Source organism: Vombatus ursinus, unplaced genomic scaffold (assembly GCF_900497805.2).
Source record: "Vombatus ursinus unplaced genomic scaffold, bare-nosed wombat genome assembly UNPS02014810.1, whole genome shotgun sequence".
NCBI classification, from domain to species: domain Eukaryota; kingdom Metazoa; phylum Chordata; class Mammalia; order Diprotodontia; family Vombatidae; genus Vombatus; species Vombatus ursinus.
Genome location: NW_020954588.1, coordinates 16,501,221 through 16,517,421, shown reverse-complemented (window position 1 = coordinate 16,517,421; position 16,201 = coordinate 16,501,221). Strand labels below are relative to the sequence as shown.

At 40.4% G+C, this 16,201-nt stretch overlaps 2 protein-coding genes across 6 annotated transcripts in view; one reads left to right on the top strand and one right to left on the bottom strand.

The window, feature by feature from the left end:
• P2RY14 (purinergic receptor P2Y14) overlaps positions 1–4,202 on the top strand; it is a 41,813-nt gene extending 37,611 nt beyond the window's left edge. For all 5 annotated transcript variants that reach the window (XM_027875729.1, XM_027875732.1, XM_027875730.1 and 2 more), the window contains one exon: positions 1,499–4,202. In XM_027875729.1, the coding sequence (XP_027731530.1) occupies positions 1,516–2,541 (1,026 nt within the window). In that variant the 5' untranslated portion in view covers positions 1,499–1,515 and the 3' untranslated portion in view covers positions 2,542–4,202. The remainder of the gene's footprint in view (positions 1–1,498) is intronic.
• MED12L (mediator complex subunit 12 like) overlaps positions 1–16,201 on the bottom strand; it is a 385,357-nt gene that overhangs the window by 227,660 nt on the left and 141,496 nt on the right. The window lies entirely within an intron of this gene.

Genomic DNA, 16,201 nt, shown 5'->3' with positions numbered 1-16,201 from the left:
CTAGGAGAGTGATCTTGGATAAGTTACTTAACTTCTGTTTGGCTCACTTTCCTCATCTGTAAAATGGGGATAATAATAGCACCTACTTCCTGGGGTTGTTGTGAGGATCAAATGAGATTATTGTAAAGCACTGGCCTGGTACATAGTAAGTGCTATAGAAATGTTAGTTATTATTGTCATCATCCTAATTCAGAAAGGACTCATTGGGACCTTGGCCTCCAATGGACCCTTCCCACTCACTTCCTTTCCTAGCATTTACTATTTAAAAAAATAGTTTAAGGGGAAGCTAGGTGGCGCAGTGAATAAAGCACCAGCCCTGGTGTTAGGAGGAACTGAGTTCAAATCCAGCCTCAGACACATAATACTTCCTAGCTGTATGACCCTGGGCAAGTCACTTAACCCCAATTGCCTCACCAAAAACAAAAAAACAGTTTAAGCAAAGAGGGCAACTGAGACTTGTATTTCAACTTAAAATACTGGCATGCATACTTAATTATCTAATTTATTCCACAGACTGGCTCCTCTACAAAGCAACAACTTAAGTCACAGTTCTTTGTCTCTGAACTTAGCTCAGAGTTCAGCTGGCCTGTAATGGGTTAAATTTCAAAATCCAGCTTTCTTGCTTCAAGGAATTTAACTGACCTTGAAGAATGCATGTGAACAGAAAGGGAGTTGGGCCTAATGTATTTACACCACCAAGCTATCCTTCAAGGATATGTGCTTTGCTGTCCAAAAGTCTGGGCAATCTCACATCTGGACTCAAACAATGAGCATTTCTTAGTCTCATGACAGAAGAAGGGGGTGGTTGCTAGCCTCCATTATAAATTTCCAACCAAGCATGTAGTTCCCTTCGCCTCGGTTCAGTAACCAATCATGTTGCCTTTAACTCCATGATGTCATCTACTCTGTTCTGTTCTTTGTCCCGTACTCCCCAAAGCTTACATAAGGGGAATTGTCCTTTTGCTCAGGGTGTTTGGCATTAATGGAGGCAAGCCATGGGCCCATTTATTGACAGGTAGCCTGCGGCTGCTAATGAACATCATCTTGCTCAGAGATCTACTGTAGTTTGCCATTTCCTTAAATTTCAACCATGAGACTATCCAATGTTTTAGGGAAACTTTCCTCTTCTCATTTTTACATCCAAGGTACTCAGCGCCTTCCAACTCTCTAATATCCTTACCCTGAATCTTAGAGTCATAGATTTGTAGAGGCAGGAGAACATCTAGGCCAACCATCACATCTTTCAAATGCAGGTTAATGACTTGCCCAACAAGTTTAGGCAACCCACTCCAAATCACATGGCTTTAATGGCATGCGATCCCTCAATCTTCCTGTCTTCTGTCTTCATAAGAGAGTACTTCTGAATCCATCCAAAGCAGGTAGTCTAACTTCCAAGAGAGATCTTTGAGGTTTGTTCTAACTACTTCTACTAAATTTACTTCCTACCAATGTGACACCTTACATGCCATTAGTTTAACTGAGTCTTATCTGTTTTTAGGACTTTAACTGAAAAAGATGGACAACAAAACTGCCAGTAACAACACGGAATGTTCTCTGAATTCTCTAATCACACAATACTTCATTCCCCTGCTCTATTTCTTTGTCTTCGTGGGTGGGATTCTGCTCAACGGGATATCTGCGTGGATCTTTTTTTACGTTTCCGACAGCAAGAGCTTCATCGTCTATCTTAAGAACATCGTGGCAGCTGACTTTCTGATGAGTCTAACTTTCCCATTCAAAATTCTGAGTGATTCCAAAATAGGGCCCTGGCAGCTGAGCATCTTTGTGTGCAAGGTTTCCGCAGTGGTCTTCTATATCAACATGTACGTGGGAATCGTGTTTTTTGGGCTCATAGGATTTGACAGGTACTACAAGATCGTCAAGCCCCTTCTGGCTTCTTTTGTTCACACGGTAGGCTACAGTAAGATCCTCTCTCTCCTCGTCTGGGTCCTGATGCTATTCCTGGCCGTCCCCAACATCATTCTGACTGATCAAAGTGCTAAGGAGGAAGATAATGTTAAGTGCATGGAACTCAAAAATGAATTGGGGCTCAAGTGGCACAGAGCCTCCAACTACATTTTTGTGGGCATCTTCTGGATCGTGTTCCTTCTGCTGATCATCTGTTACACGGCCATCACGAGGAAAATCTACCGCTCTTACCTTAGGTCCAGAAGGAATTCCATCTCTGTCAAAAAAAAGTCCAGCCGTAACATATTCTGCATCATGCTTGTGTTCTGCGTGTGCTTTGTCCCTTATCACGTTGCCCGAATCCCCTATACCAGAAGCCAAATTGAAGGAGATTATGACTGCCAATCCAAAGAAATCCTGCTCTATGCAAAAGAATTCACTCTGTTCCTCTCTGCAGCCAATGTGTGCCTAGACCCCATTATTTATTTCTTCCTCTGTCAACCATTTAGAGAAACGCTGCGGAGGAAGTTCCACCTCAGATTAAAAGCCCCAAATAGCCTGGAAAATTCCAAAACCAAGAGAAGCAATGAAATGATGGACAATGCAATTCTGGATAGCACAGACACGCTCTGACACCCCACTGGGAGCTTTCACAGAGCAAGACTTTATGTTGCGCTGCCCATCCAGCCAAGATGAGTATATAAGAGACAGCTATGCCAATAAACACAGTTTCCAGGCATTACTGTGTAAAGTACTTATAACAATCAAAAGGATTCCATGCACAGAACTTTCTGCATTACAGCAGTACCCAAGAAAAGCTTAGTCAGTAGTTTGCTCATAATACTGAACCGTTTTCTCCCATTCATAAAAAAGCATGCATGTCTGATTTAAGAATATTCCCTGAAAACTAGAAGGTTTTCTCCTTCATTCATTCATTCAGCCAACAGGCATTCATTTAGTGCCAGGAACTGGGCAAAGCACTGGGGGTGCAAAAACAAAAACAATTCCTGCCATCATGGAGATTGTAATCTGCTAGTGGGAAAGGTGCATACCAATAAGAATATTCATTATGACTAAGCTGGTCAGTTAATGTATTTTTTAAAAAAACAAGAAGAAATTATTTTAAAATGCTCACATACTCCTTGTGCTACCCTCAAATGGAGAACTGGCAGAAGGGGAAAGGCTGGAGGCTCATAAAGAATTTTATTCAATAATCTACCCAATTCAAGAGACCCTGGAGCACAGAACCATTCAAAACCAACCTAATGAATACTTTGAAAGAAAAAAAAAGATCAAAAAGGACAAATTTTAGTGAAAAGACAATAAACCTAAAAGAAAGAAGGTAGGTGTGAAACAGATCACCCCAGTGAACTTTACTAGTTGGACTTTCAAAGTCATAGCAAGCTAGCTGATCTAAGTTTACAAGAAGGTTGTTTATGCTGTTTAGTTTATATGAGCATGGATGCATGAAGATCCTTCCCACATTTGGGGCACAGTCCATATTGCCCTTCACAAACAGATGCCCCTAGCAGCAAATGGACAGGTTTCACTTGGTTTGGTCTCCACACACTGGCTTCTCTCGATCATTGCTAGCTTTTCAAGTAATAATCTAATAAGCATTCTTAGTCCAATGAACTGCCCTATCTTGCTCATGATATAGCAGGACAAAGGCAACATGGAACTAGACCGACACTGTTCCTTGTACTCTAAAAGAATGTAAGCTCTTTGAAGGCATATTGGGTTCAGCACCTAGAACAGTTCCATGTACACAGTATGTACTTAATAGATATTTGTTGTTTGCTTACTGAAATGTAAAGGTTGTCTGCTAGGTACCTTCATTCATTTTACATTTTACATTTAGCACAGTGCCCATCTCAGAGTAGGCACGTAAAATGTAATAAATATTTATTCAGTATACCTGGTACAAGGCATTGACTACTTAAGGAATTCTCTAGCTTTTGGAGGTAGGCTCTGTCCAGCTAGCAAAATGTTCTTATCACTCTGGGATGTGGCAGTTGTTGAAAAAGAGACCAAATCAGCAGAAGCTAATATATGTTCACAAGGCACTAGACATCTCCCAATTGCAGGATGACCCAGACCTAGTGACTTCTACTCAAAGTCAGGAATAGTTCATAGTATCGGTTTGAAGGGCCCAAGGTATGGTGAGATTCATTTGAATAAGCTCACAAAAGTAAGACTTTTTGGGTAGTTATCATCATTGTTGAGTTGTTTCAGTGGTATCTCTTTCTGACTCTCCCTGACCTCATTTGGGGTTTTCTTGGCAAAGATACTGGAGTGGTTTGCTATTTACTTCTCCAGCTCATTTGACAGAGCAGTAATTGAGGCAAACAGAATTAAGTGGCTTAGCCAGGGTCACACAGCTAGTAAGTGTCTGAGGCCAGATTTGAATTCAAGACCTCCTGACTCCAGGGCTGACACTCTATACACTGTCTATCACTGTCTAGCTTCCCCCCTTTGGGTGGTAGTTCCACCTAGACATCATGAAGGCACTTGGATGACAGGAGAGAGGACATATTTAATAATAGTCAAAGAAGTCCAAATGAGATAATGCACTTTGTATGTAATGCACTTTGAAAACCTTCAAACTATATATAAGTGTAAGTTAGGGTCCCTGGAGTAGTATAGTCAGAGGTCACAGAAGGAAACCACCACATTCCTTACTAATACTGAAAGTCTAAACAGAAGCTGCTGCGACAAAGCCCCTGTCATCTCAATTATAAGTAATGGTGGGTGGCCTTAAGTGTGGCTCATCTCAGATGACAACTCACTTGAGCTCTGCATTGAAGGAAGTTGGGAGTTCTAAAGGGTGAGAAGGTACAAATACATGGGGGAAATTCTTGTATAATTTTCAAACAGTGAATTAAAGGAATTGTTTTTAAAAATGCAACAAAATAAAAATAAGGGGAAAAATCTTAACAAAATAACAAAAATTTCCCCAAATCTCATTGCTAACTTTAAAAAGCCTAAATTGCATTCCTGAAAGTTATACTGACTCAGTGACCCACTGTTCCCAGGCTTGCTTGTAAATCAGGGTTGGGGAAGGTGTCACTCAGTCTGTAGCTATTCAGCACATACTCCTACCAGTTAAACATCACATACCTGCTACCTTGGGGAGAAGCCGAGATGCAATGACCCACCCCCATCTGCTGACTTGGACCCATCTGATTTGTCTTTATCAATAAAAACTGGCTCCATCCTGAATCCCTTGTTGACCTCTAGTGATCAGTCCATCAATGAACTGTTACCTTGATGTCCTTTTAATAAACTCCTTTTAATTCTCTTTCTTTCGAGAGTTACCTTGTTAATCAGAGCAAAAGTCCAAACAAAGAATTTTCCTTTTCACAGTGTCAAGCTTCTGGTAGTCTAAATAATTGCTGGGATTCGGAGGTAACAGTGGCAGCTCTACAGTGAGAGAACCTGGTTCAAATCTCATCCTAACCCTTAACTACAGGATGGCTTTGGGCAAGTCAACTGGTCACCTTGGGACACAGAAGCTCCCATCTTTAAAATGTAAAAACTTGGTCTAGATGGTTTCTGGGGTCTCTTCAACCTCTAAATCTATGATCCCATGAACTGCGGGTATGGAAGTAAATACAAACTTTATAACTAGTGCAATGCTCTGTTGATCAATGGAAGAGTAATTTCAATTCAGCGGAGCTCAGTAAGTATCTACATAATTACATACAAAGAAACCTACAAAACATTTAGGAAACTCATGTCCATATGGCTTTCACCTAAGGGCAACCAAATATTAGAACATGCTCTTCTCTGATAGGTAGTGTGGAAAGATATAACTGTTGTAACCCAGTGATGGAATTAAAAGAAAAGGTGGGGGGGAAATCAGCAAAACTAATCAAATCAGGGAAAAAAAATCTGATATTGTATGCAATGTTTCCCACCTATGGGCCCCCCCCCCCATTCTTTGGTTCTAAGGGCTGGCTCTTTTGAGATGACAGAGGGAGGGATATAGGGGGAAACTGAGGGGATGGAAAACCAAAAGATATTAATAAAAAATTATTTATTTTCAAATGGATAAGAGAGACAGAGGGATCTAGGTTGATTCCCACTGCACTCTGAGATCCCATATGGAATATTACATTCAGTTCTGGACACACAATAGCCTCGAAAACATAGGTGCATCAAGCTTGAGGACATTTCCTACACTAAGACACTGTGATTCAGAAAAATACATCTGAAAGCTACAGCCATTATTAGTTCTCTAGCACATTAAGAAGAAGGTATTTTGGCCTTCCACAGGATCTAACAAGAAGGAACTGCTTAGGGGCAAAGTGGGAAGGAAATCTGAATTTCCAATAATAGACAGTGGAACAAATGCATAATGGGTTAAATGTAAGAGAGGAGTGTGGTTTGGGAATTTAAGACCTGGGGGGTCACAGGACTTGACAGGCATCCCATTATCTTGGGAAGAAAGCTTTCACCCTCTCCCTGTCTCTAAAGGACTGGACACCTGCCCCTGAAACTATCAAACATTTAAATAAAAGAATGCTCATACAATAGTGATAAGAATTTGTCAAGAAAGCAAAGCTAGAGCAATACTGGCCACCTCATCACTGTAAATAACAAGTATTTGTTTGTATATGTCATGGGTTATTATCTCCTAAGAAATAATGGATTTATTTTTCCTTACAATATTTTGCTTTCTACATCACATAAAATACCCAAGAAGGCAAAATTCATGAACAATTACATTGGTTGCCCAAGGAATGCCCCTTTTCTTCTTCTGCCCTCCAAAAAGACCATCCTTCCATTCTGGTGCAAAGAGAGAAACATAGCAGTCAAGAAGTCAGCCACTTAAAATTATTCATATTTGTGATAAAGTCATTAAATACATGTCAATGCTAACAAAAGTTTTTATAGCCTTTAACCACCCATCAATAACCCACTTAATTCTACAAGGACTTTGTAACATCACTTATCACCAAAGATTCATTTCTCCAAATGATTCAACCAAAATCCAGTTTTACCGTTAAAGGTTGCTAGCGAACCCTAACAAACACAGGGTGAATTTTGGGCAATAAAAAATAATGTGCCCACATAACTGTTCTTGTGTTAACAATTCAATGGATTCAAATTTCTTCTCCATTGTTCATAGTATTGAAGTGATACAAATAATTCTCAAACTCTGATCTGGCTACACAACCTGCTCTTGTAGACATTACAATATGGGAGTTTTGGACAACATTTTAAACAACGCCAAGACCCCACTAAGGAGCCAGCCTGGTGCCCTGCAGTGAGCCCTAGCCCTGCAAGCAAAGAAATTGGGGATTCAAATTCTGCCTGATAGAGGCTGTTCTTCTTCACACAGGATACCTTTGTACTCCCCCACCTCCCATCCCTTCACATTGTATGTACAAAGCTGCATGATGCTTCCCTCATGAAAATGTGAGCTCTTTGAGTAGATAAGCTCAATGAAAAATTTTCTAAGGACAGCAGAGGGATTTGAAGGCAGCCCCATTCACTTTCTTTCATCTGTCCCTCCCCCCTTGCTGAAAATAACACATTAACTATGGTTTCTTACATTTATTTCTTCTTTTTGTTTTTCTGAATTTGCCACCATGAACATTTTTGTCTACAGAGAACAGTTAAAGAGCTTTGGGTATGAAGCAATGACACTAGTATGTTCAGCTTGGTTTTTTTAGTTTTGAGTCCAACATATTTAACTTGGGCCCCCAATTTCCCCTAGAGCTTTGGACCATCATTCATTCCCCCAAATGGATAGCCTTGCACTCCCAAGCCCTAGAGACTTGTATGAGTCAGTCTTTCTCTCTCTACCAATGGGTACATATCTCTCCAACCACCACCTTCCCTCCAGTCTGCCTGTTCTCCTTTCATTTTTCCCTTATTTCATGCATTCACCTCAAGCTCCAAACAAAAGGAAGCTCCAAACCCCCACTGGGTTCCACACTCTTCAAAGTCTTTCCCACTGATCATTCTCACTGAGCTCTCTCAACCCTAACGCTAGAGAATGCCCACTCCGCATAACTCTCTCTTTCCTGACCCTCATCTGTTCCTATCTCTTTGCAAACACCTTTGTTGTCTTTGACTCCCTCTTCCTTCCTCTACAGAATTAAGTGTAGTTTTTTCCCCACCCACTTATTTAAAGTTTCACCTCTCCCACCCTCAAGGTTTTGTTCTCAAGGTCTCAGCCCCTGGACTTTCTAAAGAGAGTGACTCAGGAGAGGAACAAGGCAGATCTGAGCCATGAAGACACTGACCTTTAGCAAGGAGCAAAAGAGTCTATGCATACTGCTGCCCAAAATGTTTTGGGAAGGGAGGCTATGTCTATTAATCGGGTCACTGGCGCACCTTGTGTCTTGAAGACCCGAGTTAGAATCCTGCCTCAGATAACTGATAGCTGTGTGACCCTGAACAAGTCATTTAAGCTCTGTCTGTCTCAGTTCCTTCAACTGTTATATGGGGACAATAGCAGCACCTATTTCACAAGGCTGTTTTAAAGTCAAAATGGAATGAGCTTTGCAAATCTTAACGCGTTATTACATGATGCTGGCTATTATTCTTAAGCATCATCAAGCACTGACCTCCCCAGCTTGAAACTGCTTTTGTACTTGACTTACGATTTCACTTCACTCCCTAGCTTACTTCTCACCAGACCTTTAGCAGTCTGCCTTGGAGGACTTGATTCTTTTTCCCCTGAAACTCTTACCCAAGAGCCAGTCCCCTCATGTGTCCTCACTGGTGGCAGCCTCATGCCATCTGAGGCCAGTTCTAGCCAAACCTCATTCCCAACCATTCTAACCAGAAGCCTTGTGGCTGTACACAGACCCTATTTCTCTTCCCCTCCCACCCCCAGTCACTTTCCATTTCTTAAAACCATAAACAAATCAACTCAAATCACTTCCCCCTGGAAAGAGTGTGTCAACATTATCCCCCGTGGCTCCATTCGTCATCCCGGTAACTTTTCAAAACAAAATACCCCACATCCTGGCCACCAATTCTCCTACATTGGAATGTATATTTGAATCCTCAGCAGCTAACACAATGTGTGGCACAGAGTAAGATCTTAATAATAATTTTTTCATCCATTCATCTCACACAATGAGATTCTGGCACCCTCTAAAAACAAACAAAAAAAACCTGGTTTTGACCTTTCTTTTACGATTGTTTGACATCTACTATCATCTCCCAACTAGAGTATTTCTGCAACTTCAGGGTCTTATTCCAATTTAAGAAGAATTTGAAAATGACTAGTCATCAGCCTGTACAATTTGAGCCTTTGGAGTGTTTAAAACCTTAACAAAAAAAAAAAAAAGCACTTGTCTTCCTGTCAAGTTTTAATATCCAGGCTCCCCGAATCTTTCCTTCCTTTGACAATCACATCTTCAATGGATCTATGTCCTTGCTCAGTTATTTTCAGTCATGTCCTATGCTTGGTGACCCCATTTGGGGTTTTCTTGGCAAAGATACTGGAGTGGCTTGCCATTTCCTTCCTCATCTCATTTCTACAGATGAGGAAACTAAGGCAAGCACGGTGAAGTGAATTGCCCAGCCTCACACAACTAGTAAGTGTATGAGGCTGGATTTGAACTCATAAAGGTGAATCTTTCTGATTCCAAGTCCAGTGCTCTATCCACCAGGTCACCTAGCTGCCCATCTGTGGCCTTATGTACAGGAATACTCCCACCACTGTTTGTTACAATCTACCCTGATACCTCCTCATATATTCTCTAAGGAAGATTAGCCAACAGGCTAAAACATTTTTTACAACTACTCTGTCCAGGGGCAGCTAGGTGGCACAGTGGATAGATCACCAGCCCTGGACTCAGGAGGACCTGAGTTCAAATTTGACTTCAGACACTTACTAGTTGTGGGACTCTGGGCAAGTCACTTAACTCCAATTGCCTTTAAAAAAAAAAACATAAACTAATGTGTCCATGAAAATGGTTAATCATTTATATTTATTCTCCTTGGACTCCCCTTTGCTTCCCAAAGGGACATCTTGCACCTTTGAGAATCTTTAGGTTGACTGAGCACATCATTTTCATCTTGGTTGTTTTAAACTGAACAAAAACAAACTGTACTACATTATCAAAAGAATATTCTCATTAACTGAAATTCTGTTGATTCAATATCATAAAACCGTGCCCAACCTACCAATTTTCCTGATATGACTAAAATGTACAGAAGAGAACTATCAGTTTTTTTATAGCAGGAGTCTAAGATTTACATAAAAAGTCAACCTTTTAAGAGCTTCTTTGAAGAAATATTCGGAATTTTTCCCTTCACCACTGATAAAGCATTCAAGATTACTGAAATTCTTCCTACCATCTGAGAAAAGAAAATGGCTACCCACAGTGCTACAGATACCACTGGGGCTTAAGTTACCACAGGGAGAGATGCTGTTGAAATTCTTTGGAGTTTTCCTCCTTAAATAAATCATTTAATCCAAAAGACCTGTTTGGAACAGTGGAGAGAAGGTCATTCCTCCAAGAATTCTTTCCTAGACAGTCAATTGCTCAGAGAGCGAAGTTTATTCTGAAACTCCATTTTAAAAATAAAGTTAAGGGAAAGAAATCTACCTCAGCTACACAAACAAAAGCAACACTAAGTGACTAAATAGAAAAAAAAATCTTATTTGAAGGGGAAAAAAGAAAAAAAAACCTTTTAGGGATTTCCCCTGTGAATTGTAACTTTTGTTCCAACATAGCACATAACTGGACAAAAATAAGTCATATGTTAATTCTAAGATTTGTTACTTTGTGTAGCTTAGCAATGAACAGTGTCTTGTCCATGGTAGGATGCCAATAAATGTTTATGGATTAATTAACCTACATATTTAGATGCAGAAAAACCAAAATGGCAGGCAAAAGTAGATACAGGAATAGAGCTGTTTATTCTTAACAGCTGATGGAACACGATGTCTTTTCTTCTAAAAACCTAAGTCTTTATCTTTCTTAAATATTAAATTTTTATCTATCATAAATATTAAGGTATTATTATCCCAATTTTTGTTAATAGGAAAATAGAGACAAAGCATTTAAAAGAATTGGGCACAGAGTAATACTTGGAAGCTATTTTCAGACTCTACGTATATCTATACTATTTTTTTTTTCAGGAACTGTCCCTGAAAACATGCCTCTTTTCCCCAAAGAGGATTCATACCCAAAGTTTATTTTGGTTCCATAAGGTGATGGTTATTTATACCGCAATCATATCAATCTCTCGTATAACTCAATCCCATCTCCCAAACTGAATCAAGAAGTGGGACATGAGGGGAAGGGGACGGGAGGCTACCATGACAGGCCAGGTGGGGACACGGGACATAGTAAACTGGCAAAGGCACTTCAGTGGGAAGGAGGCTCCTCTGCCCACCCACCCTAAAATAGTATGGCAATAACAGCCCAGAACTGTGCCGACAGAGAAACGATGCACTACCTAGAGCCATAGGAGTCAGCAGTGGAAGGGACCTTAGATTCATTTCCAACTCCGTATAATGAGGAGGAAAATAAGATCAAAAAAAAGCAATAACTTACACAGGTTTACTTAAGGCATCAATAACAGCTGGAATCATGGAACCATCACTTTAGAGCTCAAAGGGACCTTAGAGATTATCTAGCCAAACCTCATTCAAAAGACTGGGATATTGAGGCCGTGAAATGTCAAAGGATTTGCTCAACATCACAGAGTAGTAGAGTTAGGCATTGAACCCAATTCAAGTCTTGCATCCTCTATATCAGGGCTTCCTAAACTTTTTCCATTCATGATCCCTTTAGCACTCCTGAAACTTAATATACTTAATAAACTTAAACCTCATATACGGTCACAAAGTTTATGTTTAAGAAACATTGCTCTATACCAAGCTGCAGGTAATATGAACCCAGACTCTCCAAGTCCTATTTAAATAATACCAAACTACCTCCACGTTGCATGATATATTGTTACACATGGCCTTACTGTCCCCCCCCCACACACACATGTTTAGAATGCTCTCCCCTTTTCCTTCCACTTCTTGGAATCTCTAACTACAGTCAAGCGCTATCTTTATAAAAGACCTTTCCAGATCCCCCCCCCCCCAGTTGTTAGCATTTCTCCTAGTCCCAAATGAAATTCCTATATGTTAAGTCCATCAGCTCCCTACCAGGAGGCAAGTGGTGTGTTTCATCTCTAGTCCTTTGAACACATGGTTTATCATTGATCAAAGGACTCAAGTCTTTCAAAGTTGTTTTTCTCTATAATATTGCTGTTGTATGTTTTGCTTACTTTATGCTGCATCCTTTCATCTAAGTCTTCCCACGAAATTATTTGTGTGTGTATATGTTTATTATATGAACCTATTTATGCATGTTGCTTCCACACTCCCCCATCCCCCACCACAAATGGATATATAAATTACTTGGTGACGAGGATGATTTCCACCATTGAATTTTTCATCTATCTAGAGTTGAAAGTATATTGCTCCTTTCAATGTTCATCTCCAAGCTCCAGTGTTAGCCAAATTCCATTTTCATCCAATAATTGGGGAGGTATCGGGGGAGTGGAGGGTGGGTGAGAGTTGGTGAATATATCCTATATTTTTCTGTTTACATGTCTCCCTCTGGTAGAATGTAAGTGCTCTAATGGTAGGAATGGTCACATCTAAGTGTAGTAGCCCCAATGCCTAGTATAGTGCTTCGTATACAGAAGTCACTTAATAAATGCCTTCCATATGTTTTGTGTGACTTCACATGTATCAAATTGTCTTCTCAAGGAGAGGTGCAGAAGGGAGAAACAGAATTTTGAACTAAAAATGTTTTTAAATGATTATTAAAATTTCTTCCATGTAACTGGGAAGTATCTAATCAGATAAATAAAAATAATTTTAAAATAAATTCTTCCTGATTGTCTGATATCATTGGCACTTGAATTGAATCCTTACTGAATTGAATTTCCCCTGTTTAAGTCCTCTTTGATCAACAATTGATACTATTTATCATCAACAATAACTATATTGCTCTACGCAGAGATCCAGGAACCATCCTTAGATCACCTCTATTGACAAAGGCAGCCCACCACTTCAGAGGCATGTTTTTTGGTGCAAGGCTATATTCCTCTTATCTCATTCTCATCCCCAAGCCATATAATGTTTTTTCTAACATCTTCTGCTGTTGTTTCATGTTCTGGAAGCGATCCTGAGTTCTTAAAAGCTAGACCAGCAGAACCCAAGCTCTACTTGGTACTACTAAGCTGGTGGGGCTTGGTAAGTAAGACCCGCCCATTCAAACCTAAGGTGAGAGAAGCTTACTCACTGGGCACTGTCCATCAGCAGACACAAAGGCTCTTTGGATACCCAAAGAACCTCTCTCCTGTGAATTTCTTTGGTGGAAAAAGTTGCCAGCACTAATGAAACTACAAATCACAGGATTGTAATAGTCACAGTTTTGAGATACTGAAGTGAAAAACAAAACAAAAAACGTCTTTTGTGGTTACACGTAAGCCACTTAACACATGTCCTTTGGAATTAGCTTAAAAGTAGGCTGTACTCTTTGACCCCTCTACTCTCGAAAAGATAACTAGTAGATATTAAAATACAGAGTAAAGTCATCCCCATATCATTACTAAGCCCCTAGAGATTTCCATTATCAAACATAAAGTTCTTACGACAAAGACCTATCTGGTGTCCAGGTATTTGTATCTTTAGATATTTTAACAAAATCCCCAAGATACAGTCTACCTCCCAGTTATCCACAGCAATGGAGAGGAGAAACAAGAAATTGGAGAGAACTCAACAAGCTCACTTGGGTTCAAGTGCCATCTCTGACAAATTGTTGCTGAATGACCCCAAGGGAAGTCTCAGCCCCTCAGTGCCCTGGGCTTAATAACAGGCAGGATGACATGGACTTTATCTTGTTTCACACCAGATTTGATTTCTCCTGCTACATATCTGCATTATGGAGGTTCTTCATCCTATCCAAATTGGAGATCATTAGTATTTCGTGTGGTGATATCTATTTAAAATGTTCTTAGGATCAATGTTGTATCCAGGCAATTCAGGTAAAAGTATAGCCAGGGGTGGGGAAACTACTCCAGTAGGTATAATTGGTATAATCATAGATAACATTCCAGTTATCTATCTATCTCTATCTACATACCTCTCTCTATGTATCTCTATTTGTTTTCTGTTCTCTCGCTCTCTCTCTCTCTCTCTCTCTCTCTCTCTCTCTCTCCCCCCTCCCCCATTCTCCTTCTGTCTATAGGGCAGCTAGGTGATGCAGTGGATAAAGTGCTGAGACTGATGTCAGGAAGACTCAACTTGCCAAGTTCATATCCAGTCTCAGACTCTTACTAGCTGAGTGACCCTGGGCAAGTCACTTTACCCTGTTTGCCTCAGTTTCCTCATCTATAAAATGAGCTGGAGAAGGAAATGGCAAACCACTCCAGTATATTTGCTAAGAAAACCCCAAATGGCACCACGAAGAGTTGAACACGACTGAAATATGACTGTATGTCTGTCTATCATGCTTTACATTTTACAAAAGTGTTAACAATGGAATGAATCCAATGTTCCGAATTTTTAATTCATGACAATTTATAAGCTGTATGGTAAAGCCCTGATACTGGGGCACCTGGAAAGGTGAACTGCTGGCTAAATATCCCCTGACAACCTATTCCACGTTGGAAAGCTCCTAACGGCTCTTTCTCTACTCTGGCCTAAATGGAGCTGATCTCTCAAACCTTTTCCTGGAGCAAGGTCATGATGGAATGCAAAAGCAATCTCTAGAGACTGGGTCACCATGGTGACTAGACATGTCATCCCAGCCCATGGGCCTTTCCATAATAATTACTAATTAAATACAAACGTGCAGGTGTCTGCTTGGATACTGAATTGAAGGCATTCAGATTCTTCAGGCCGAGTCAATCACCTTCCAAGTAGAGAGACTTTCAGGTTATCAGAAGCTGTCAATTAATTAAGAGTTGTCTCATAAGCCTCCTTCTTGTGGCCAGGTGTTACAAACACACAGCGTTAATGCAGTCACAGTGGGAGTACCTCGAAGGATACATCAAGTGCTTAATAAATGCTCCTTTCCTTTTTCCTTCCTTCTTTTCTTCCTTCCTCTTTCCTTTCTTTCCTTATTCCCTTTCTTCCTTCCTTCTTTCTTTCCTCTCCTGCTTCTTTTTCATTCCTCTTCTCTTTCTATACTCCATCTTGTAGTGACCACATAAGTTCATTTTATCAACTCTGCAGATGGCTCCCAGCCAGACCTATACATGCATTCTTAATCTCTCCCTAGCTCTGGTCTCACATCACCAATTGCCTACTGGACATATTCAGCTGGATATCACACAAGTATCTCAAATTCAATGTATCCAAAATAGAACTCTTTCCCCCACCCCTGTTTTTATTGAAGACATTATCATCTTTCTGAGTCAAATTTAAAACACTAGTGTCATAGTGGATTCCTCAATTTCCCTCAACCCCTGGCCATATACAATCTGTTGTAAAGTTGTGTTTATTTATTCTACCACCATACCATCCCTCATGACCATCTCCTTTTCACTCACAAAGCCACTTCCTTGGCATAGGCCCTCCTCATTTCTTGCCTAGGTAAGTCCAACAGTTTCCTGATTGATCCCCTGCCCTCTCCTTTCTCCACATAGTTATTCAAGTAATAGTCCCAAAACACAGGTCTGACCATGTCACTCCCAAACTCAAGAAGCTCCAAAGACTATCTATTGAAACTCTTGTAGTTTCAGCTACAAACTCCTCTCCTTGACATTTCAGTCCTCCAATATCTGGCTCTAGACATTACATATTAATCCGCTATTGTACAGCTTAATTGGGATTCTTGTAGTTCCTCACCCATGACATGTCATCTCCCATCTTCATATTCTTGCATAGACTGTTCCATGCATAAACTGTTCATGCCTGGAACGTAACCTCTCCTCATCACCACCTCTTGGAATCCCTGTTAAGTTGATTCAGATTCCAAATCTTCATGACCCCATCTGGGGTTTTCTTGGCAAAGATCCTGGAGTCGTTTGTCATTTATTTTTCCAGCTCATTTTACAGATGAGGAAACTGAAGCAAACAGAGTTAAATGACTTTGCCAGTTGGTAAGAGTCTGCGGCTAGATTTGAACTCAGGAAGATGAGTCTAGATCGAGCTTTCTATACACAATGCCATTAGCTTTCTTCAAAACTCAAGCAGGACCTCCTACATGAGAATTTTCCTATCCTCATTTCTCTACCTCCTTCCCTCTGCTGAAAGTCCCTTCTCCTCCCTCTCACTAGTCATCACCTTGGATTTACTTGGATC